The sequence below is a fragment of the Tachysurus vachellii genome, chromosome 4, assembly GCF_030014155.1.
Source record: "Tachysurus vachellii isolate PV-2020 chromosome 4, HZAU_Pvac_v1, whole genome shotgun sequence".
Classification (NCBI taxonomy): domain Eukaryota; kingdom Metazoa; phylum Chordata; class Actinopteri; order Siluriformes; family Bagridae; genus Tachysurus; species Tachysurus vachellii.
The window spans coordinates 5,605,313-5,630,094 of NC_083463.1; the positions used below are offsets into that span (position 1 = coordinate 5,605,313).

At 37.6% G+C, this 24,782-nt stretch overlaps 1 protein-coding gene across 1 annotated transcript in view; it reads left to right on the forward strand.

The window, feature by feature from the left end:
- The window catches only part of LOC132844254 (protocadherin-9), a 239,208-nt gene extending 214,720 nt beyond the window's left edge, over nucleotides 1–24,488 (forward strand). The window contains exons 4-5 of the mRNA XM_060867494.1: nucleotides 17,514–17,700; nucleotides 22,033–24,488. Of these exons, the coding sequence (XP_060723477.1) occupies nucleotides 17,514–17,700; nucleotides 22,033–22,361 (516 nt within the window). The 3' untranslated portion in view covers nucleotides 22,362–24,488. The remainder of the gene's footprint in view (nucleotides 1–17,513; nucleotides 17,701–22,032) is intronic.
- Nucleotides 24,489–24,782: the final 294 nt, after the last annotated feature.

A 24,782-nucleotide genomic window follows, 5' to 3' on the forward strand; every position in this document is an offset into this window, starting at 1 on the left:
CAGTACATTTAAAATAAAGAGCAATTATTTGAAAAATGTACATGTGACTCTGTTTTTAATGAACTTAAAGCCTTCTCGGTTTATCTTTTGTCAGCTTATATTTTCAAGCAACAAGAATTAATAGGAGACAAACCATTATTAATATGAGAAGAGGGAAAAAAAGATGGATGGGCATTCGAGTTAAAATCAGAGAGTTTAAAATGGCTGCACAACTGCAAATCATTTTCAACAATTAATCCATTTTTTTTATTTACAGACATGATAGTTGTAAAGGATAGTTGTGAGGTACAGATGTGTGGGACAGCTGTGAGAGACAGTTGTGATGAACAGTTGTAAAGGATAGTGTGGGAGAGATGGGTTGGATCGTTGTGAGGGACAGTTCTGTTGACAGATAGGGTGGAAATTTGTGAGGGACAGTTGTGCGAGACAGTTTTGAGAGACAGATGGGTTGGACAGATTGGTGGGTCAGATGTGAAGGACAGCTGTGCGGTACACTTGTGCAGGACTGTTGTGAGGAAACAGAAAGACAGAGAGACAGTTGTGAGGGACAGTTCTGTTGACAGATAGGGTGGAAATTTCTGAGGGACGGTTGTGCGAGACAGTTTTGAGAGACAGATGGGTTGGACAGATTGGTGGGTCAGATGTGAAGGACAGCTGTGCGGTACACTTGTGCAGGACTGTTGTGAGGAAACAAAGACAGAGAGACAGTTGTGACGGACAGTTCTGTTGACAGATAGGGTGGAAATTTCTGAGGGAAGGTTGTGCGAGACAGTTTTGAGAGACAGATGAGTTGGACAGATTGGTGGGTCAGATGTGAAGGACAGCTGTGCGGTGCACTTGTGCAGGACTGTTGTGAGGAAACAAAGACAGAGAGACAGTTGTGAGAGACAGTTCTGTGGGACAGTTCTGTGAAGGACAGTTGTGAGGAACCGTTGTGCTGGTACTGTAACTCGTATTGCATTATCAAAGCTCTGATAAAATAATGATGATAAATTGATTTTAAATTATGTGGAGCTCCTACAAAAAAGTGTAAAGGTTGCCAAGCCTGTAAACATTCTTTGTCCCAATTTGCAAAGCAGTGATGTACAAAATTTTGCAATTGATCCATAATTGAGAAGGAATTATTTTGTATTATAAAGCAAAACCGAAAAAGAATCAGTCCTGTGTGTAAGCTCTGTTATTCAGGCAATGTGATGTACTTCTGAACAGAATGAGTTCTTTATGAATAGTAGAAGAAAATACAGAGGGATTGAGTTTCATTTGACAAAACAATGGCAAAAGAAATGACAATAGCAAGCAGGTGTTGTGAAAGAGAATGGTGATTTGTAAATCGTGTCACGTTCATTATGGAAGCTTACAAAAGTCTTATTTGCGGAATATATGGCTGGAGGATTCAGTAATTTTGTTTGTTCTTTTGTTTGCTCATAGATAAGCTGTTTGCTTTGAATTATTGAGTCTGGTTGTTTTAGTGTGTAACTCAAACACTGTTCATTCTTTCCTTCTTTTATCCTCTCCTTATACAAATAGTGTATTTTTATTTTTCGTTTTTAATTCACATCACAAAAATGGAGGAAATGATCATTAAAAAAAATATTAATAAAAAACAGGTGCATCATTAAATTTTGAACCAGGTGTTTCTCTGTGAAATCAATTGATATCTATTAATAATTAGGGAACATAACGTCATTTTAATTCACCTCTCCTTCACAGCATGTTGTGAATGAGCCGTTTAAAAAAAAAAAAGGAGGGGAGAAAATAAATAAGAATTGATTTTCTTTTGCAGCCTGTGGTGATGCAGCAGCTGAAATTAGAGCTGTCTATGAGATGGACAGAACAGAGCTGTGAGGTTAAATCAATTAATTTATTGATTTAGATTAATAGATGCAATCTCACTGAGTATGTGTGCATGTGAGATAGATAGGAGAGAGAGAGAGAGAGAGAGAGAGAGAGAGAGAGAGAGAGAGAGAGAGTATCTTCTGTCTCGCTCTATGAATGCTACGCTAGAGCACAAAATAAGGAAGACATAAATATGAATGAGTTTATACCGCTTCAGCCTGAGAGCATAATGTGCTTCATTGTGTAGTTGAGTGGAGCAATACACTTTCCAGGAAAAGAAAATATTTACATAGTCTTTTTTTCCCACCAAAACTCTCACCAAAAAAATAGAAAAACAAGAAGAACAACAAGAAATAACAACAACAACAACAGAAAAATTAACTAACTGAACAAGGATCAAAATATTTAACTAGATAAATAAATAAATAAATAAATAAATAAATAAATAAATAAATAAAAACTGTGAGTCATATTGTTTACTGTGTGTCATGGTGTCCATTGATGGACCTACGGCACATTCAGGGTGAAGTTCTACTTCATGTCAAGTGTTCTCCTAGGTTTGCTACACATCCACAGTGACACTGACCAGGGTAAGCACTTATTTAATTAATTAGTCATAAGAACACACACACACACACACACACACACACACACACAAATTGGGTTATTGGGGTATTTGGGTTGGTCTTGAATGCTATACTTTGCAAGTGGGCTTGGCCTCAATAGGAAAACATTAGACACTGTCTAAGGTTCTGAATCTGAATAGGGTTCTTAAATTTTAGACATTTTGAATATTCTAAAACTTCTAGCACTGTTTAAGGAAATTAGACACTGCTTAAAGTTCTTAAATATGAAACATGTTTCATTGTTCTGAACATTAGACAGTGTCTAAGATACAGAGAATGTATACACTGCCAAGCAGTCTTAAATATTAGACACTGTCTAAGGTACTGAAATGTCATTTACTGTCCAAGGTACTGAAACATCAGACACTCTCCAAGGTTCTGAAACTGTAAACTCTAATGTTGAACCCCATAGATACTATCCAGGGTGCTGAACATTATATTTGTTTTGTTGATCTTGTCCAAGCGGCATCTTAGAATTATAGCTATAGATCTCGGCATCAAGAAGAAAACAAATATTTAGATGATATTATCTTGATTTTAAAACATAAGCAGGCTGGATAGATGTTCAGTAATTTGTTTAGGTTTTGAATAAACACTCATGTAATCAGTATGAATAATGTAAGTGAGTGCTAAATAAATAATTTTATCTAAATAACTTGCAAGGCTTTTATTTTTGTCCGCTATCCAGGGATGCTAATATGTCCTGAAAATAAGCCAAGTGTCTTATACTTAGCAGTTTTCTGCTTTTCTTTGTCATGTTCAGTGCTCTGTGTTATACACACACAAACATCCACACACAAGCACATATTCTGGCCTTTCCTCCTGCTGATCCTTAGACCGCAACACAACATCTTCGTTAATTGAAGCATCGTTAATGAGGAGTGGAATCAGAACCCCAAAGGCCTAATTAACACTGTTGGTTCCCCAATTAATCCATTAAGTTGTTTTGGCACCGCTGAGAGACCTGGAGCTGTGTATGTGTTTGTGTGTTTGTGTGTACGTCTATGTGTGTGTATGTATGTGTGTGTGTTTGTGTGTGTGTTTTGGGGGTTTCAGGATCAGGTTACAGCAAGTTACGGCATGTGATTGTCAGATTGCATATGTACTGCTGTTTCCTTTTTTAATTTTTTTTTTTGTATGTGTACATAGGCTTTGTGCATGTGTGTGTCTGTGTGTGAGTGTGTCTGTGTGTAAGTGTGTCTGTGTGTGAGTGTGTCTGTGGGTCATAAACTCACAGTCAGGTCTCTTGTTGCAACCCAATAAAGAGGTGTGAAAAATGCAACGTTTAATTTAAGCTGATGTAATGATGACTGAAAATGAGACAATTACAGACGAACAAAACTAAATATAATGATGAAACAATAATTAATAGGTTTTATGCATATTAAATTAGAAGCATGTGCTCTAGCCTAATCCATAACACACAGTTTTAATGAGAATAAACATAGGAATTAGAGCTTATCAGAAGAAATATGAGGCCATTACAGAAGGATAAGAGAAATTAAAACATACAAACAATAATGTAATAATATAATAATCAGCCATGTAATAATGACTGTATTTACCCTGCAATATTGCATAATGAGATATAAATATGACATCACTTTTCCCATCATTTCTGCTTCAGCCATTGTATTAAATGTGTATATTAGTTTTGTGATATTGAGGAACCATTGTACCATAAAAAACCCAGTTTATTCCCACTGAGGATTCTCCAATGATTACAACCATTTCCTACCAAACACACCACTCTTTATCATCATCAAACATCAATATTTCCCATCAAACACCAGCATTTACTACCAGACACACACATACACACACACATACACACACATTATCATCAATCACAAGCATTCACACATAAAACAATGTTAGGTATAAAACACAGACATCTATCACATAGCAAAATTTACAGTCTAACAGCTCCATTCTCTATCAAACACCAGCATTTGCTATCAGACAAACCACAATTTGCCATCAAGCACTAACATATGATTCCAGGATAAAGCATACTGTACATCTCACATCAATATTTACCTCAAACACCAACATTTACCTTCAGGTACACACACACACACACACACAGACACACACACCAAAATTTGCCATCAAACATGAATTTTCTTCAATAAACACCAAAATCCCTATTTTTCTATTCACTATTTAAGATCGGTCTTCTCTTTCCACTAACCCCGGTGCCGTTTCACCACTTCTTTTAAAAAAAGCCTTTATTATCACCACATACACGTTACAGTACAGTGAAATACTTTTCTTCACATATCCCACCTGGAGGTTGGGGTCAGAGTGCAGGGCAGCTATGATACAGCGCCCCTGGAGCAGGGAGGGTTGAGCGCCTTGCTCAAGAGCCCAGCAGTGGCAGCTTGGCTGTGCGGGGCCTTGAACCCTGATCCTCCAATCAACAACCCAGAGCCTTAACCACTTGAGCCACCACTTCCCAGCCACCACTGCCCCCATAACAACAAAACAATAATCATTTACCTTTATTTACCATAAATGAACACATTTTCTATGTTTAAAGAAACTAACACACCAAATGGTGAGAGAGGAGAGCGTTCTAGAAAACACTCAACAACTTTCAATGCTGTTGATTATAACTCCTGATGCCTAGGACTCTGGGATTTGTGTTATTGGCAGATATGTTTATGCAAATTCCCCCAATTATGTTACAGTGTATTTACGCCTTGGAAGCTATTCTTTGGAGATGTTTCTATTGTTGATCGTTGGAAGAAATTGTGTTTTGGATACTCTTTGGCCACGAACACACCCCTGCATTAATCCTAACTAATTAGACCTCAGTTGGCCATTACATCCTGAACTGAAGATACCTTGTTCCTGATGTCCTGCAGCAATTAAGCTGAAACAAGAGGGTCATGTGCTAAAGGAAAAAAAAAAAAAACAGAATGATGTTACAGTTGCATCAGATTCTTGTGGTTACCGCTTGTTCTCACAAGTGCTTTGGGATGATTTACAGTCAGGCTCATGCTGGGCATGCAAACCCCTTTGAGTTAATTGCATCTCTGCATTAAAAAAAATGCTTCATTTCATCTTATGCAAATTAAATTCTTACACTCTTACATATTACAGAAAAGCACCATGCATCATGTCCGACCTTTAACCTGACTATGAGTGTAACCTTAGAAACAACACAGGAAAGAGAAGTTGACTCATTGCTTTAGCTTGCTGGGTCAAGATAAGGATGTTTTACACCCAGAACGGAAAGAAAACACACAGATACACACACACACTAAGATACGCAGACACCCAGAGGTCAAAGTGATGCTATATAATGTGGGCTGGAGAAAAACAAATGAAGAAATGCAGAGACTTTTTTATTTTTATTTTTTTTTTTTTTTTTTTAGAAAACTAAGCACATGAAAATATCTATGTATGTCTAGCTTTATCTATATCTATATCTGTATCCCTAAACAGATAAGTCTAGCATTTACCAACACACTTTACTGTGGCACATATCACAAGTGCACACACAAACACACAGACACAAATCAAATGTTACCATCAAATATACACATTCTACATCAAAGTCTACAATACCTTCTACACTTCAGTATCTTGCACCAAATATTTAACACGCACCAACATTCACCATAACCAACAACATTTACATTAACACATTAGCATTTACTATTTCATGAGCATTCACACACTACACACTAAATTCCAGGATAAAACACACATCACACATCAATACGTGCCTCAAACACCATTCTGTATCTAACAGCAGCACTGACCATCACACACACACACCTCCAAACACTAAAATACAAACAGCAACACTGATCATCACACTCTCTCTCTCTCTCTCACACACACACACACACACACACACACACACAAACTACATTTACCACTAAACACTAAAATAAAAACAGCAACACTGATCATCACACTCTCTCTCTCTCTCTCTCTCTCTCTCTCTCACACACACACACACACAAACGCACACAAACTACATTCATCACTAAACACTAAAATACAAACAGCAACACTGATCATCACACTCTCTCTCTCACACACACACACACACACACACAAACAAACACACACAAACTACATTTATCACTAAACACTAAAATACAAACAGCAACACTGATCATCACACTCTCTCTCTCTCTCTCTCTCTCTCTCTCTCTCACACACACACACACACACACAAACGCACACAAACTGCATTTACCACTAAACACTAAAATACAAACAGCAACACTGATCATCACACACACACACACACACACACACACACAAAATCATGCAAATAAAGGTCAAGAGCTTCAGTTCATATTTCTAACAAATATCACAATGAGGTAAAAACCCTGTAAACTCAGTGACTTTGTCCATGCCACACAGACAGCCTTGAGTATTTCAGAAACTGCTGATCTCCTGGGGTTTTTCCCCCCAGACCAATCTCTAGAGTTTGGACAGAATGGTAAGAAAAACAAACAGCCTGTGGCGGATCTGCCTTGTTGATCAGAGAGGTCAGAGGAGAACGGACAGACTACTTCGAGCTGACAGCAAGGGTACACTGACCCAAATAATCACTCTTTACAACTGTCATGTGCTGAAAAGCATCTGGCACAAAACTCCAAAGCCTTATGCAGATTTACATATTCGATTTCCCTCCAAGGCATCATATTGTTTATTTACGTACATATTACTATTATTTTGTTGTATTGTATCCTCTAATTCACTACGCATTAACCAGTATGTGAACTGCGCCTCCTATAAGTATAAGCATCCGGAAGATTAAAGTCAGGCTTCTATTTCAGAAAACATCGAAGCGCCAAATGATCATCTCATTTCTTTCGTCAGATTTAAATTGCACATGCACAGATAATGAGTCGTGCTAAGCCGTAATAACATCGTAAATAGTTTAATACCCCACGGCCCAAATTTCGTCTCCTCTCTCCTAATTCTTCAGCACTTTAATTAGTTTTGGAATTTGTTGCTGTCAGTCAGTCAGATACTCGTGACACTGATTTGCATATGTTCATGCATTGTATATCTGTTTGATTCCTGGAGGAATTCTTGATACATGATGTGACCTCAGGTTCCTCGGGCTCTTCAGAAGAAAAAAGAGATGCACAATGAATATCAGCATTTCCTGCAGTGTTTTTTTTTTTTAGAACTATAGGCCTCCGCATCAATCAGGAGAATAAAAGAAGAATACGAAAAGGAAATTAAGATATTTTTTGTTTTGTTTATATAATAGCAGTCATGATCTATTAGACCTTTCTGTGATGAATATAACAACAGCAACATCAGCATGCTTCTGCACTGAACACACACACACACACACACACACACACACGCATACACACGCTATGTTTTTTAAGAATTCAAACCTTCACAAATCCAGCTGTGAAAATATTCACTGCCGTACATTTCAACCTGAATCGAATGAATCTGATACATACTGACTTTTGAAAATGAGTCAAAATATTCTTACATTGTGCTAACTAGAATTTTAACATCTAAATTGTATATTTAATAAAAAGATACATTGCTTTTCTGTAGGTCTGTCATATTCTGTAGCTAGTTTAGTCTTTATTTTTATTACTACTAGTTATTCAGTAATTGCTTAAAAAACATCCAGTATTTTAAGATCAGCAATTTTAAATCTGCAAAGAAATAATTTCATCTGCTTTATTGTATATGTGACAGATAAAATCTTCTATTCTAAAATAATAACTAAAAAAGGAAAGCATATAACGTTAACTGGTGATGCACCAGAGTTCAAATAAAGTGAGTCTGAAACCAGACCAGCACTGCAGGAGCACCAGGAACAATCACTCAGATTCAGACCGCAAGTGTGTCCAGAGTGTAAAGCACCTTATTCTCTCAGGCATGACCTTGTTCATATTCCTGCTTTTGATATCACCAGGTCTACAGTAGTCCATGCCTCGCCTGACTCTTGCCTCACCTAACCCTTGCCAGAGACGTGATTTTGTCTTTGCCTCATTTACCTTAACAATAAAGATCATTGTGTGCCTAATTTTTGTCCTCTTGACATGTAAAAGAAAAACCATACAGTACATGATTGCACCTCCAATTCCTCTGAGACACATGGAGCCAACCGGAGTTGTTTTTCAGTTTATGCTGTTTCACAGTAGCATGCTTGGAAAAAAGTTCTATCCTTTTTCACATATACATGCTCACAGTCAGAGACAATTGTTTAGTCTTACTGTGATCGACAGCCAGCTGGATATATATGGATTCTAACTTGTGATCTCCTGACCAGAATACTTTCTCTCAAGACACAGTCTCAATTCATTTCTTTTAGCATGACTAGCTCAAAACTATATGACATTTTCTTTATGTAAACCGATACACATAGTAGGTTCAGAGACAGTTTGTAAATATCAATTAGAGCACTACTGTCTCTCTACAGTACTGCTAAAAGTCAGGAAGAAATAAAGCAATCGAATACGACCAGCCACGAATATGCCACCCTTCAGGATGTCAATGCTAATCCTGTACAAGTCTGTGAGTGATGCACAGTAATGTTCAGCTGCCAATAGCAATAGAATTGTGGTTGCTTTCAATCCAGGGATTTTTTTTTTCCACTTTCAAGGACAGGACAGAGAAGTTGGAGATGCTTTTCTCTAAGAGAATGGGTTTAGAATTAATCCCTCAATTACCTGGAGAGACAGAAAAGCATGCTTGTGCTAATTTATTTAACATTTTCTTTTATTCTTGCCGGTTCTGGTTAGTTTGTGCTTGCATCTGTGTGTGTGGTAAGATTGTGAGTCAATTTTATTCATAAGCAATATTTCATTTAGCTCATGAAACTTTTTTTTTTTTTATCTTTTCTATTCATTTCACTTGCCATTTTGTTTCCCTTTTCTCTTGGCCCCCCTTAGTGTTTGACTGACAGTGACATTTGGTGGATGTGTCATCCACTGTGTCAGCATGATTTTCACCTCTCTCTCTCTCTCTCTCTCTCTCTCTCTCTTTCTCTCTTTCTCTCTATCTTCAAACCCTCCTCACATGTTCAATCCGCTTCCATTAGCCGTCTATCTTTCTGCCCTTTGCAGTTGGAGCTGTTTGAGTCTAGCTGAGCCAGTCAGGTCAGGTCGTGTTCTGATAAAATGTGTAAGTAAGGACTTTTTCACCCGATACTGCAAACACGCAACAACCTTCAACTAGAGTCTTAAAGTTCACTAGTTTTCTGGCTGGTGCTGTGCTTTTGCTGCACAGGAAGTGGACCTGAAATACCTCAGCTGAACGATAATTCTCCCAGGAAGACACTGACCCAGGATTTGCTCTTCTGCAGCCTTTATTATAAATATATTCTGTGCATCATGTAGAGACTGTCTTTATTAGTAAAAAGTGGGAAGAAAAGGAAGAATAATCGTGCCACAGGGGAAGAGAAATGTAAAGCCAGAGAGACCTTAGGAAGGATATGAAAATGTTTATACCTTTTAAAATAAATGCCTGCACTGTGATACAATTTATTCATTTAAAAAAAATAATAGCATGAACTATACCTTAGTGATACCGAGTTCTCAAATCTGGTTGTTTAGAAGATGATGAATGTTGATGTATTTTAGAGTTTATGTTTTTAGAGTATATATGATATAGGTATATTCCTGCTCCTGGCTGGCTCACCAAATTTACCTTGTTGTAGAAATATGCTCAGGAACTCTCCAGAATGCACTATTTTCCCCATATAATTGTATTTGTTTCATGGTTATAAGAGGTCCATAGTACTGAATGCAGCCAGGTGTTTTGTAACCATTTTTTTTTTTATTACACTCAGTGCAGATAGCATCCATTTTATGGTCCTTATGGTTCATGCAGTTGGAACACCCACTCACTACAGTACTCACAATCGTGGCCATCAGTGCACTAGTTTGGTATAAAAAGTACTTAAAAAAAATTCTACTAATAGGTATACTGTCCACTGCTTCTTCTGGGAAGGTTGTTCCTTCCTATTTTATTAAAAAATACATGTGCATTTATTTTCTAAACTAACATCCTTGGTTATTCAAGCAATTCATTGTCTTTGAGATTAGTGAAATGTTCATTTCTTTTCGTTTCCATATATGTTTGCTTTTCTCTTAGGAATTAAGTCAGCTATCTGTTCTTAAAAAAGGATGATAGAGCAAAACAAGTGAAGTAGAACACATTTCCATTTTAGAAACATGAACTCATTGTAGGGTAAAACAAACAGGTTCAGTTGGATTGATATTTCTGTTCTGCAAACATTTACTTCTCCTCTCTAAACAGAAAGAAGAAAACATTGGAGAAAGAGAATGCCTGTGAATAGCTCTGAGGCGATCTCGCTATGCAGACCAGGGCAAGCGTGAAATACTCATGAAATGCTGACAAACAAAAGATTATCGTGTGTATACTCCAGTAACTTGTAAGACATTGCATGTGTAGACATATTGGCATTATTTTCCTGAAAAGAAAAAAATAGCTTTATAATGTTATACATTTGTGTGCATGAGACATTTCAATCTGAATAATGTGTATACAATTAAAAGGGTAGTTGATGCTAAATCTAGTGCTAATGCTAATCATAATGATAATCCTTTGGATTTCGAAATGAATGTGAACCTAAAATATATCTGATCGAACTGTTAAACATGGTGGGACTTGATGTGGGATCATTTGCCAAGATTGAATTAGTGTTAGGTCATGAACGATTACTTTTGGATTTTTTTGGACACAGCTTGTACTGTAGCATGTGTTTAATGCTTTGTAGCAAAACGCTAGAGGGGTTTTTGAGATCCGTTTCATTCTCATTAATACCGTGATAGCTTAACACCAAATCCTTTGGCAGATATTTAGTGCAGTGGAGTGAAGTTCAAACAGAACTGATTGCAAATCACCAAATCTGATAGGAACTGAACAAAATACCAAACTCAATTAAAATGCAATTCCATCATACCAAATAAATTAAAGAATTTGGTTATTTGTTTAATAGCTTAAATTTATAAAAATGCTGCCAATAATAATGTAGAATATTCAACCACGTGTAGGTGGATTTATACTGTACTGTATAAACCCCACAGGATTCCCAGCAGTGACCTTCAGTGGGTTTCAAGGTGTTGCTAGATCAGGCTGTGTTCCAAATGCTTCCATACTACTTTTGAGAAATAGAACGAGTCATTGATTTGTTTCTGTCAATTCAGTGATCAATCTGAAAACAACATCCCTGCTGTGAAGCAAGGTGGTGGTAGCATCACATTCATGGCATGCTTTTCAACTGGAAAACATGACACAATGTCTACCTGTCGACATGACAACATCAACTATATCTAAGAACCTGAATTTGTTAGAATGGTTCAGACAAACCCTTGATTTAAATTTGATTGAGACTCTCTGGCAAGAATTTATACTCACTGACATTCTTTATCTGATCTGACAAAGCTTTTGCAATTTTGTCAAGAAAAAAAAAATCGGGATCTAGATGTGCAAAGCTAATAGAAGCATACTGTATCCCAGACATATATTTCCAGCTACAGTATATTCAATCCATTTCAACTCCAGGTTGATTGTGGAAAGGTTGAATATGTAAGGCATGATATACCTTAAAGGCAAAAATTCATAGAATACAGCTCCGTCCATTTTCTCTCATATTTGATCACCTGACACTCAAACTAACAGCCAGCTCTAGTTGACAGATGACAGCTTGCTTGATCGTAAAGGTTAACATGTGCTTCCACTTTTATAATTAAAGCCAGTCAACTGCTGCACATCAACACACTCGGAGATAAATCCAGCTACACTCTTCTGCATACATCAGCAATCAATCTTTAGATGTTTAGAGATTTCCTCACTGATTTATATTGAAGACCTACAGTACACAGAAAAAAAGGATCTACTGTCTCCACTGTTACACCTAAATGTTAGCCTAGCAAGATAGGTGTGTGCCAATGGTGTTCGAAGCCTCTACACTTTACTGTGAGTAACACAACGTCCAAATCCTGCCAAAGGTATTCCTGTGGTCACTTTCCATTATTAGAAGGGTCATGGGTTTGAATTTAAGGGTCAGTACTAATTGTACAAGGCAACAGATGGCTCTCAATGTGAAACTGGAAAAATGCTAGCCAGGTTAGACCATGAAAATTATTCAACACTTATCTGAGGGAAATAAGAGTTTTTCTCTTTACTGTTAGTGAATGGGTTTATTATAGGGATGGTAACTAGATGCACTTCATGAAAAAAGGATCAAAAGTCTAAGATTATGCATGCGTGTTCATAGAGCTGCATGCTAACACTTACAGCACCGCTGAATCCGAATACAACTCTATGCTTTAGAAAAAAAAACAGCATTAGAAAAAAAAAGCTTACAAACACACTGAGGCGTCTAGTATAACAGAGCCGACGAGGAATGTTTTCTATCCGTTCCTATAGACTGATTTTTTTTTTCAGCCCCCAGACTTTAAGGAAACAGCACTTTGAAAGCTGTGTGTGGGATAAATAAATTAAAGAAAAACATTTGCAGAGACGTGTTTTGGCAATAAGGCAAAATATCCACAGCTTGGCTTTTTAAGCAGCACTTACAGCACCATTGAAACGATGTTTGAGATGCGTTCAAGCTCCATTCAGACCATGACTCTGAGCTAAAGCGTATTAGTTTGAATGCTTTGACATTTGTGTCTACCGCTATGATGAAGTCTGGCTCCTTAACATTCATAGCTTTCAAAGTTGGCGCGGCTTGTAAATAAGCACTTGATTTTCTCTATAGAAGAAATGAGCATCATTTAATCTCTAACTTCACAGATCAGGATTTGGCACAGGCATCATTCCTCAAGTCTTTATTTGTACGTGCTTTACGCTTTAGATATGTGTCCACATTGTATCTACAAAGAGCAAACTAAGGTGAAACACAATAAAAATGTATGTCTGGTAATCGTGGTTGCGTTAGTGCTGACTGATGTCAAGGACTGTTTTACATCTGGGAGAAGAGGGAACAAATCACATTGCTGTTGAACTCTCTAATGCTAGTACTGTAGTTACTAAATGATTTATTAATATCAAGAGAGTAAGGCAGTAGAAAGGCTGGTGAAGGAACAGCTGTTGTAGGTATTTTAATGTGTTAAGATGAAATAACCTTTTCCCCTACCTTATTGGGTCATATCTCAATTCCTACACAGATAAACCCTATCATAAACCAGCTACCAAGATACCAACCAAACACGTTTTTGAGACCCTATTTGTATGTCACAGGACAGTATAGCACATTTTATTGATAGCGCTGTCTGTCTCTTTACACATACATTCACGTGAACATCACATGTCATACCTATCTAAGTCTCAAATTCCAAATGTGTAATCACAACAGATTCATCTTCTACCGCTTATCTGAACTACCTCGGGTCACGGGGAGCCTGTGCCTATCTCAGGCGTCATCGGGCATCAAGGCAGGATACACCCTGGACGGAGTGGCACACATCGCAGGGCACACACACACTCTCATTCACTCACGCAATCACACACTACGGACAATTTTCCAGAGATGCCAATCAACCTACCATGCATGTCTTTGGACCGGGGAGGAAACCGGAGTACCCGGAGGAAACCCCCGAGGCACGGGGAGAACATGCAAACTCCACACACACACAAGGTGGAGGCGGGAATCGAACCCCCAACCCTGGAGGTGTGAGGTGAACGTGCTAACCACTAAGCCACCGTGCCCCCCATATCACAACAGATTCAGATACAAAATTTCATTTGTAAGATTATGACTCCGAAATTTTAGACTGCTTTAGTTTACAAGCACAAAACATGTGTATGGGAATGTTTTTACACTTAATCTACAGTACTGTGCAAAAGTTTTAGGCAGGTGTGAAAAAATCCTGTAAACAAAGAATGCTTTCAGAAATAGAAATAATGAGTGTTTATTTCTGTCAATTTACAAAATGCAAAGTGAGCAAACAAAAGAAAAATCTAAATCAAATCAATATTTGGTGTTACTACCTTTTGCCTTCAAACCAGCATGAAGTGATGGCACGACCCCCACAGAGCCCTGATCTCAACATCATCGAGTGTGTCTGGGATTACATGAAGAGACAGAAGGGTGTGAGAAAGCCAACATCCACAGAAGATCTGTGGTTAGTTCTCCAAGATGTTTGGAACAACCTACCAGCCGAGTTCCTTCAAAAACCGTGTGCGAGTGTACCTAGAAGAATTGCTGCTGTTTTGAAGGCAAAGGGAGGTCACAGCAAATATTGATTTGATTTAGATTTCTCTTTTGTTCATTCGCTGCATTTTGTTCATTTATGAAAATAAATGTTTAACACTTCCATTTTTGAAAGAATTCTTTGTTTACAGCATTTTTTCACACCTGCCAAAAACTTTTGCATAGTACTGTATATACCTCCATGTGTTTTTGCCTTTTTAAACCAGAACATTGATGAAAAAGTTAGGTACACATTGAGAGTCTCACACTCTCAATGTGTACCTAACTTTTAAAAAAACTTTTAAAAAAGTTAGGTACACATTGAGAGTCTTTCCTGTTCTGACACAGAAGTGGTGGAATATACATCCCCTAGATGTCCAAACACTGAAACTAGCACGCAATTTTCCCTGTTTGTTTTATGTATTTAGAAAAATAATTGTGCTATAATTCCTCCAGAGTTGACGTATTCATTGACAGAGAGTTCGAATCACTCGTCGCTCTGGATAACAGTCTCTGAAAAAATGCCTTAAATGTAAATTTGTCAGTAAACATTCCTGTAAATATAAATGGATAAAAAACAAATAAATAAATGTGTCACTCTGCGCTTACCGACAAAATCTATTCATTGGCAAATCGTTAGGGTAGAGAGAAGAAAAAAGAAAACTTTGTGAGGTTCTGTTCTTGGAAAATAATCAACTTCAAGGTTATAGCTAATGTTACTTTGCGTAGGCAAAGCAAATGTATTTTTACTCCTAACTTGGCAGGAAACAGTAATGAGGCTCATATGGCACTGATTACACCTGGTATTATACTAATACTGCTGTGAATAACACTCAAACACACACACAGGTACATATGTAAACACGTCTGCAGACGTTTAGTCATAATGCAGATTACTTCCATCTTAAGTGCTTTAAGGTTTGATTACTGTAAGACAAATCCTTTGAAATCCATTCAAATAGAATCAGCATGAGCAGTAAAATCTTCCCAGGCTAAAAAAAAAAAAAGCTCTGGACACAAATTTCTTTCAAAGACTGTATCAGCTCTCTAACTTGTTAGCAGTTTCTCTTTCCCTGTCTCACTAGAGCAAACATGACTCTGTTTGAGGAGCATTAGTGTCAGCAGTGAAAAGGCAAAGCCAAGGCCTGGGAGGTCTGGAAAAAAAAAAAAAAAAAAACATTTCTAATAAGGTTTTGGAATACTCCATACCGAGGCTTTGCTAGCTCGTACAGTACACACGGCTGTCATTTAACAGATGAAGGAGTCAGTGAAGTGAATCTCGATCTTAATACGACCTTGAAATAAAAATAACTAATAAATAAATAAATAAGTAAATAAAATAAAAAAAGGGCAATACTGAAAAATATATTTTTATATTGCTTTCATACTGTAAGTAGTTGAACACACGATGCATTTATTTTTGTGATTTTTACATGATTAACTTTTAACATGATTTTTTTTACAAACGATTCATTTATTTTTACATCACGATTCGTTCATCTTGATTTGTACAAGTCATTTCTTTTTATGGCCTTCATTCAGTTTCACATGTGATTTTAATCTTTTAAATCTTTTGTTATATCGTTTCTTTTCAGAATTTATGTTTCTCATGTGATTTTAACACGATTCACTTTTCACGTGCGACTTTTACAAACGATTCACTTCCGCTCGTATACGATTCGTACAGGAGTCGTTTATTTACTTTGACTTTTCTGTACTTGATTCCTTTAGTTTCACATGTGATAATTTAATTACAGTATAATTGAATCGATAATTGAAATATATTGTGTGCACGATTTTTGTGTGTGTGTGTGTTTTACACATTACTCATTTTAACATGCAATTTAATTGTATGTTTCTATGTGATTTTTATTTCATTCATTTATTATCACATTGTTATTTATTATGAATGATGATAAAGATTTTGTTTAAGAGGGGTGTTTTGGTTCTTAAATTTTTCTATCACTACTAGAAAAAAAAAGTCAAGACAGTGTGTGTGTGCATGTGTGTGTGTGTGTGTGGGGGGGGGTGTTTGTGTGACAGTTGCAAGGTCTGTCACAGACTCTGACTTCTGCTTCTCATATTGATCTAATTGAATGTCACTTGCATTCTGAAATCGAGTCTTTTGCACGGAGCTGAGATGAGCTGACCTTTGCTTTTGATCATAATTACAGCTGAGATTGTGTCAGAAATAAAAACTAATGACACAGTGATATGAAAAATGTCACAGATAAAATGGATCAGAAAAAAAGTCTCCACACACTTAACAAAGGATTTCTATTTCATTTCCAGGAGTGAAGTATCAATGTAATTATAACTTTATATTTATTTTATTTATTTACTTTTTTATTCTTATTTTTGTCTCTCTGTATATATATATATATATATATATATATATATATAAAAACCATCAGCAACAGCAAAGCGACCTTCAGTTGATGAGAACTTCAACGAGATGTAGGGCATCAGGAATGACGGCAGAAGGGGTCAGGATTAACTACGGAGTAGTACGGAGAGAGAGAGAGAGAGAGAGAGAGAGAGAGAGAGAGAGAGAGAGAGAGTATTAAGTATTATTTTTACACAAGGTTAAGCACATTGTGTCATTATGTCATTTTGTGCAGAGTGCAATCAGGGACTCCAACAGGATTATAGACTATATAGTACATACACACACCCGTATAAACACACACACACTCACTACTTGCTTCTCAGTGACTTCTCGTCCCCATTCACAGCCAGAGCTTGACCCTTCCCAGGCTGCAGCATGGTGTATTTTCGTCGTCACTTTTATGTCATTTATGTGACCGGTAAACTGTACTGTCACTGTTTGATGAATTGCACTAACACAGGTGTGTCCCATCTCCCTGTTCTCACAGTCTCAGCGCCGTGTGACCTTTCACCTTCCCGACGGCTCTCAGGAGAGCTGCAGCGACAGCGGTTTGGGTGAGCCCGAGTCTGTCGGGGGAGGAGCTTTGCTATCCAAGCCCCTCCCTCTGGCACAGGAGGAGTTTTATGAGCAAGACAAAAGAACCGAAGCCGATGGCAACTCTGATCCAAACTCGGGTGAGTCTCAAACCAAACTGCCTCAGATATATATTACATTAAAACTTGGAAATGTAAAACTGATGACATTTTATTTCTCGGTGATCAGCTGATGTTTGTCAGATATTTCTCTCTTTAATATATGAAAGTCTGGTTTTCTTCTAAATATCAATCCCAGAGAAAGTCAGACGATGTGATCTTCTCTCTTTCTGCCTGCACTGATAAATATTCAGGAGCTGTGTAAAAGGACGGCCGAAGCTAAACTACGGATCCGGTTATTTTACACAACAAAAGCCACGTGTACGTTATTTGCCCGACTTTCTGTAGGTCACTGCATTACTGAATGGTTTTTATTCATGAAGGAATAAATCATTCACATCACACACACTCGTAAACACGATATAGAAATAAAAGCAGAAGGAAGAAGAGAAAGGACAACGCTTTTATTCCTTCCTCTCTCTGCTCCTTTAATCGAGGATGACGTTGTTACATTGCTTTCGTGCTTTGGATGAATGGCAACTTAAATGCTCTGACCTTAACTCTAAACCAGTGAGGGAGGAAAAGAAGTCCTTGCTTCTTACCATTCTTACCATGTAGGCTGATTTAACCAACGATTTTTACAATTTTATTATGGATTTCTTTTTATTTTTTTTTGTGTAGATTATTGTTAAATATCATAATATAGTGTGGATGGAAGCTCTTAAGGTCCCTGGTTCATTCCTTGGACTCAACAACACAGAGAAGGTTAACTTTCAGCTGCTCAGTTGTGTAAATGCTAAATACACTGAGTAGAATGGGTACAGTACAGTACTATGAAAACTCTCATTTCTGACCAATGAATAAGGGCCATTCAGTCAAGCCCCAAGAAATGAACTAAACTATGGATTTTGCTCAGACTCAGATTCAATTCAAATGTATTTGTATAGCACCTTTTACAATTGACATTGTCTCAAAGCGGCTTTACAGAACATAAACATAGAACAAAAGGTTATTATAAAGAATAATATAAAGATTAATAGAATACAAAATTCAAGATTATTATTATACTGTATATCGTCGCTGTCGGGCGGAATCCTCGTATCTCCAAAACCGTTATTTTTCAGGAAATTAAAAAAACGCCGTACCTTATCTGCAGTGCACAGGGTTTAGTCCGCGTTGCAGTGGATTGTCTTGCGCTAAATTCCTGTCCTCAGACGAGCACCAGAACTAGCGGGGGTCAAGATTTTTTTTTCTTTGAGCCCAGTGTTTTGAAAACATTTACCTCAGAAGACGTGTTGATTCGTTGCGACTCTTCTTGAGGAGAAATATGCCGCGAAGCTCTCCCACGGAGTGAGGAAGAGGTGGACAGTTGAAGTGTACAATGGAGTTATGAGATTTGCGCTCAAGCTATTTTCAAGACTTTAGATTGGTTAATAACTTGTAAAAATATCAGACCCACGTGGGGACTGACCAATAGCATCGATATGTGAAAAAATATGAAATTGACCAAATTTGAACATACGAGGTATAGGTATTTATCCCCAATGAGCAAGTCTGAGCTGACTCAGGCAGCAGTAACAAGGAAAAACTCCCTTAGACGGTAAAGGAAGAAACCTTGAGAGGAACCAGACTCAAAGGGGAACCCATCCTCATATGGGTGACACTGGAGGGTGTGATTATAAATATACAGTCTGACAAATGTTGTACTGATGCAAAAGACCTCATGGAGTTCACATCTCCTCTTTAGTATCGCAGAGTCTAACTGGAGCTGGTACAGTAGATCTCTAGATGCCTCAGTATTCTCAGAGTCAGCCTCATCTCAGTGGAGGTCCAGATTCAGAAAACAATCAACTCAACGCAGGCAGTTTTCCTTAGAACGATATCTTAGGACTACAATTTGCTATGACAGTTTTAGGTCTGCAGATGCCACAGTATTTTGAAGTCAAGTCTCCATCAGTGACCTCAAAATAGACTTCCTGTGAAAACTACTGTATATGGTTACACACTTGTACTTTTTGACCATATAGTAAACAGTTATTTCTAATCGTACAATCTGGTGAGAAAAATAAGGATGGGTTCCCTTTTGAGTCTGGTGCCTGGCACAGTTTCTTCAGGCTTAGTGGTTAGCACGTTCGCTTCACACCTCCAGGGTTGGGGATTCGATTCCCTCCTCCACCTTGTGTGTGTGGAGTTAGCATGTTCTCCCCGTGCCTCGGGGGTTTCCTCCGAGTACTCCGGTTTCCTTCCCGGTCCAAAGACATGCATGGTAGGTTGATTGGCATCTCTGGAAAATTGTCCGTAGTGTGTTATTGCGTGAGTGAATGAGAGTGTGTGTGTGCCCTGCGATGGGTTGGCACTCCGTCCAGGGTGTATCCTGTCCTTAATGCCCGATGACGCCTGAGATAGGCACAGGCTCCCCGTGACCTGAGGTAGTTCAGATAAGCGGTAGAAGATGAATGAATGAATGATTATTGTTGTATATTACTATGAAGCTGCTTTGTCACATTGTTTGTTCTTACAAACACTATAGAAATAAAATTTAATTCGAACAGGAGTTATGAAATTTTTTATGAAATGTTATGATAAAAAAATCCCCCCCAAAAAAATCAAGTCTCACTTTTTTTTTTTGTTTGTTTTTCCCTAGTTTGTATGCATTACCCTCACCTTGCGTTTGCTACACCCGTGCTAAAACTTATGCTTATCGTTTTCTTCTCAAGGAAATTAAACCGACATTAAGTTCGACCTCTGCTGCTGTCTCTGCGAATGCTCTCTCCTGACACTTCCCATGACATGTTCATATGGTTTTCCATGTTACGTTGCTTAAATTTATTGTTTCGTGTTCAAATCCTTTCTTTTTACAAGAGCAGTGAGTGTTGCAATGATTTGTTCTTAGAAAGGAATAAACTTTCAGCTCTTTCCACTTGCACTGCTGAATCTCCTTCTTCGTGCCTAAGCACGGTGGACTGGGTTGCTCTGTTTAATTTAATCTTCACAGATCTCTCAGATGCTTTTGCTCCTATTTAAATGAGAAGTTAGAGCTCAGCCTTGGATTTATAACCATATGCGTACATGCCGTGTTGCAGGAAAGCTGAAGAATTGGTTACCTCATGCAAGTCTAAGGGCTTGCTAAACTTAATATTAGCGCTTAGGTAAAGATGATATTGTTATTTCTTTTCTAGAAACTTCCATAATCTTAGAGTCCTAATATATCCCTCAGCATGGTTGTTGCTGCTTGGCTTGATCCAAAATTAGCTTGATCTAAAAAAAAATAAATAAATCTTTTTAGGGTTTATATTTGATGCTTTTTATACTTTTTATGCCAAATAAATGCTACATCACAGGGTAGGGAAATGCTACTTGGCAGTATATCAAGTATCAGTATATCAAGGACTTAATACATATTAGGACACTGAAGAGCACGGTGGCTTAGTGGTTAGCAGGTTCACCTCACACCTCCAGGGTTGGGGGTTTGATTCCCACCTCCGCCTTGTGTGTGTGGAGTTTGCACGTTCTCCCCGTGCCTCGGGGGTTTCCTCCGGGTACTCCGGTTTCCTCCCCCAGTCCAAAGACATGCATGGTAGGTTGATTGGCATCTCTGGAAAATTGTCTGTAGTGTGTGATTGTGTGAGTGAATGAGAGTGTGTGTGTGTGCCCTGCGATGGGTTGGCACTCCGTCCAGGGTGTATCCTGCCTCGATGCCCGATGACGCCTGAGATAGGCACAGGCTCCCTGTGACCCGAGGTAGTTCGGATAAGCTGTAGAAAATGAATGAGAGAGTGAGTGAGGACACTGAAGACATTTAGTGACAAAAAAGGTAGATCTCCTGGAAATGTACAGTATGGTATCTGATTAAGTTACTAAGTGATTAAGATGTTGACTTGCTGACTGGAAGGTTGTGAGTTCAAATCTCTGGACTCAAGCTGTCACTGCTGAGCCCTTGCGCAAGGGCCTTAACCTTCACCTGCTCAGTTGAACATACAAGATAAATATAAATCAGTCTGGATTAGGACATATGTCAAATTCTCTTAATGCAAATTAAAATCCCTTGCGATAAAAATACCAGGCGAAGATCTTTTTCTCTTTTTTGTTTCTACAAATAGTAATCATCTTTCCAGATTCCAATGTCCAGTGTTTTAGATTGCTGTACTTGGCAGAGAAGAGAGAAACATACTTTTATAGTCCATCTGCCTCAGGGTTTGTTTGGTTGTACACTTTGAGATGCATTTCTGCTTACCACAGTTCTCTAATCAACGAGGCATCTCCAACATCAGCAACTACCAGAAAAAAGTCTTGTGGTATTTCACACCAATTTCGTTTAAGCTGTGTCTTCAGAATTCACATAAAAAATCTGAAACCTATTTATTCTCTCTACAGATGGACTTTTAGGGCCTAGGGGTCTCATGGAAGCAACAGAGATGTGTACGCAGGAGTGTCTAGTGCTCGGCCACTCGGATAACTGCTGGATGCCGCCCAAATCGCCCGCTCAGTCCTACGGAGGCAGCCAGAGCGAGTGGACGAAAGACAAACTGCTGAACGGTCACACACTAAACCGCGGTTGGAAGAGCAGCCACGAGCACTTCGGAGACAGGAAATCTTTCGCCGTAGGGGGAGTCAGCAGTCACATGACCGATATCCCATTGGCCAGTTTAAAATCCTATCAGGCCTCATCTGGCTCTGAAAACCCAAAGGAGCAGCAGCTTTAAGAGCATTTACTCTGTAACTGCTATTTTATTCCTTTAAAAAAAAAAAAAATTCTTTTCCTCATTCTTCTGTCCTTTTCTTAGATGGATGCTAATGCTGTGTGATAGTGAGACGTACAGATTAGACAAAAAAGTGCTTATTTACAGTACAGTTACTATGCGAAATCAAACTTTTGCACGGAGATGTCTCAAGACTTTTGTTCTGAAGATATTAAAATAAATGTCTGGGATTTAATGCAAATTGTCATATACAAAAAAAACAAAAACAAAAACAAAACAAAAAAAAAACAAAAAAGCGTTTATCATCAAAGGATGGAGACTGCAAATGTTCAGGAGAGAGACAGAAATGCAGTGGGACTTTTGCTGTGTATACCAGTTTTAACTATACTATGGCTGACCAATATACAGTAAACCAATATTGTGACGTGGTTGTTTCTTGAGCTGTTTTTGGGAACTTTATTAATCTAAAACATCAAAGAAAAATGGAGAAAGCGTTGTGCTAATACACTGTTAGTGGAAAACTCGTTTTAGTCTCGTCATCGGTGGAGTGTCTGTAAATATAAATTAATACTAACCGATTTTATGTACTTGTAATACTCACATGGGGTAGATTAACGACCTTGACAGTTGTCATTTATGATTAATTTATTGGAAATCAACCCTGGAATTCCACTGATGTTTATAATGTACCCGCATTCACTTCCCCTCATGCAGTGAGAATAATGCAGCTGAAATGATTTCCTTGGAGATTTACACACTCACTTTCCTCAGCCAAGCTGTACAGTCACATTGGCTTGCTAATAGCTAACAGACTCAAATAACAATTTCCAGTCAGCTGTTATGTATGTTACTGTATGGCTAGAGGAGCAAGGAGAAATTAATCCCAAACCCAACACTTTCACCTCACTAGTACTTTAATCTTGCTGCCGAGGAGGAATTGTACAAGGGGAAGATGATGGGGCATTTAAAACAGAATTGGAACACAGCAATGGGGTTGGTTTTAGTTTATACTGTAAGTGGGAAATATGCATTTATTTATCTCCTGTCTGTGTCTGTATAGAATGATGACTGTATATTAGACACACACACAAACACACACACACACACACACACTATCTGTACAAACCCATAAAAAAATCTGTATGTATAAATAAAACCACATGACGCAACTCATACAAGTTCACAATTTGCATTTACTTAACAAACATATTTTTTCAAAACTATTTTCTATTATAATATTATTGTAATCACTCAGTTTATACTTATGGAAGGTAAAAAAAAAAACAATTAAAAAAAAAATTCTCGATGTCTTAAAAAGAAAACAACACAATGTTACAATTCAACAGCAATATATTTGTAGATGTTTTATTTCAATATTGGTCACTATTGTAATGCTAAATTCAAACTGTGCTTAAAATCCAAAATACAGCCTCTAAAATTATTATTATTATTATTATTATTTTTTTTTCATTCCTTCTTATATATGAATGTTATTTCCAATTTGGAGAATTGTGTGCATTTTTGGGTTTCATGTGCTGTGCCTTTGTAAATAAATAAATGAATGAATATATGTCAAATTGTAGTTTTAAAAATCGGACTAAATAATTAAAAGAAAAATTGACGTGTTTTCTCCGTATCAAAAAAAAAATAAACAAAAAATCAACCTGAAAAATGGCAAAGATGGACAATAACTACACACATTAAGCAGCACGTTCAGTAAATTTAAGGATTGCATTACTTTCCTTATTTTTTATTTTAATTTTTAACTTTTTTGTAAGGCATGAACAGCACGTGAAATGAGAAACAGCTTTAATGAGACTAAATTACTTTTCATGGTGTTTTTTTTTCTGTTATTTTTTTTGTTTGTTCATTTTGTTTTAGTTCAGCTAATTTGTAGAGCGTTAATTTTGTACACACTGAATGTCGTGATCATTTTGTACAGCACTTCCATATTTTATGTCCCAGTATGAAAATATAAAAACAGAAAAAAAAAGAGTGAAGGGATGGTGTGTATTGCTTTGAGCCAGTGTGTGTGGTTAGGGGATGTGTGAAATTATATCGATATTATTCTATTACTGCGTGTTGCCGCTCTACACGTATACAGCTACTGCAATAAATGGGTTAAATTTGTGCACGTATGTGACTTGTGCGATTTATCACCATAATTCTCTTTTCCATCACACATAATATTCTGCTTTTAGGATTGTTGGGCTTCATAATTAGTGCAACTTCAGTTAATTCCTCAGGTGGCCACCGGAGGGAAACCAAAACTTATTTTGTTCACAAGCGCTTTCTAATTGTTATGCCTTTAAACCAAGCTTTTGAAATTCTATTTTGAGTTTTGATTAAGTTTGTTTAGACTTGCTAGTCCGTAATCTAGTGTTAGAGCCAAAACATGGTTGGTTCTTTCTCGTTACATTTACT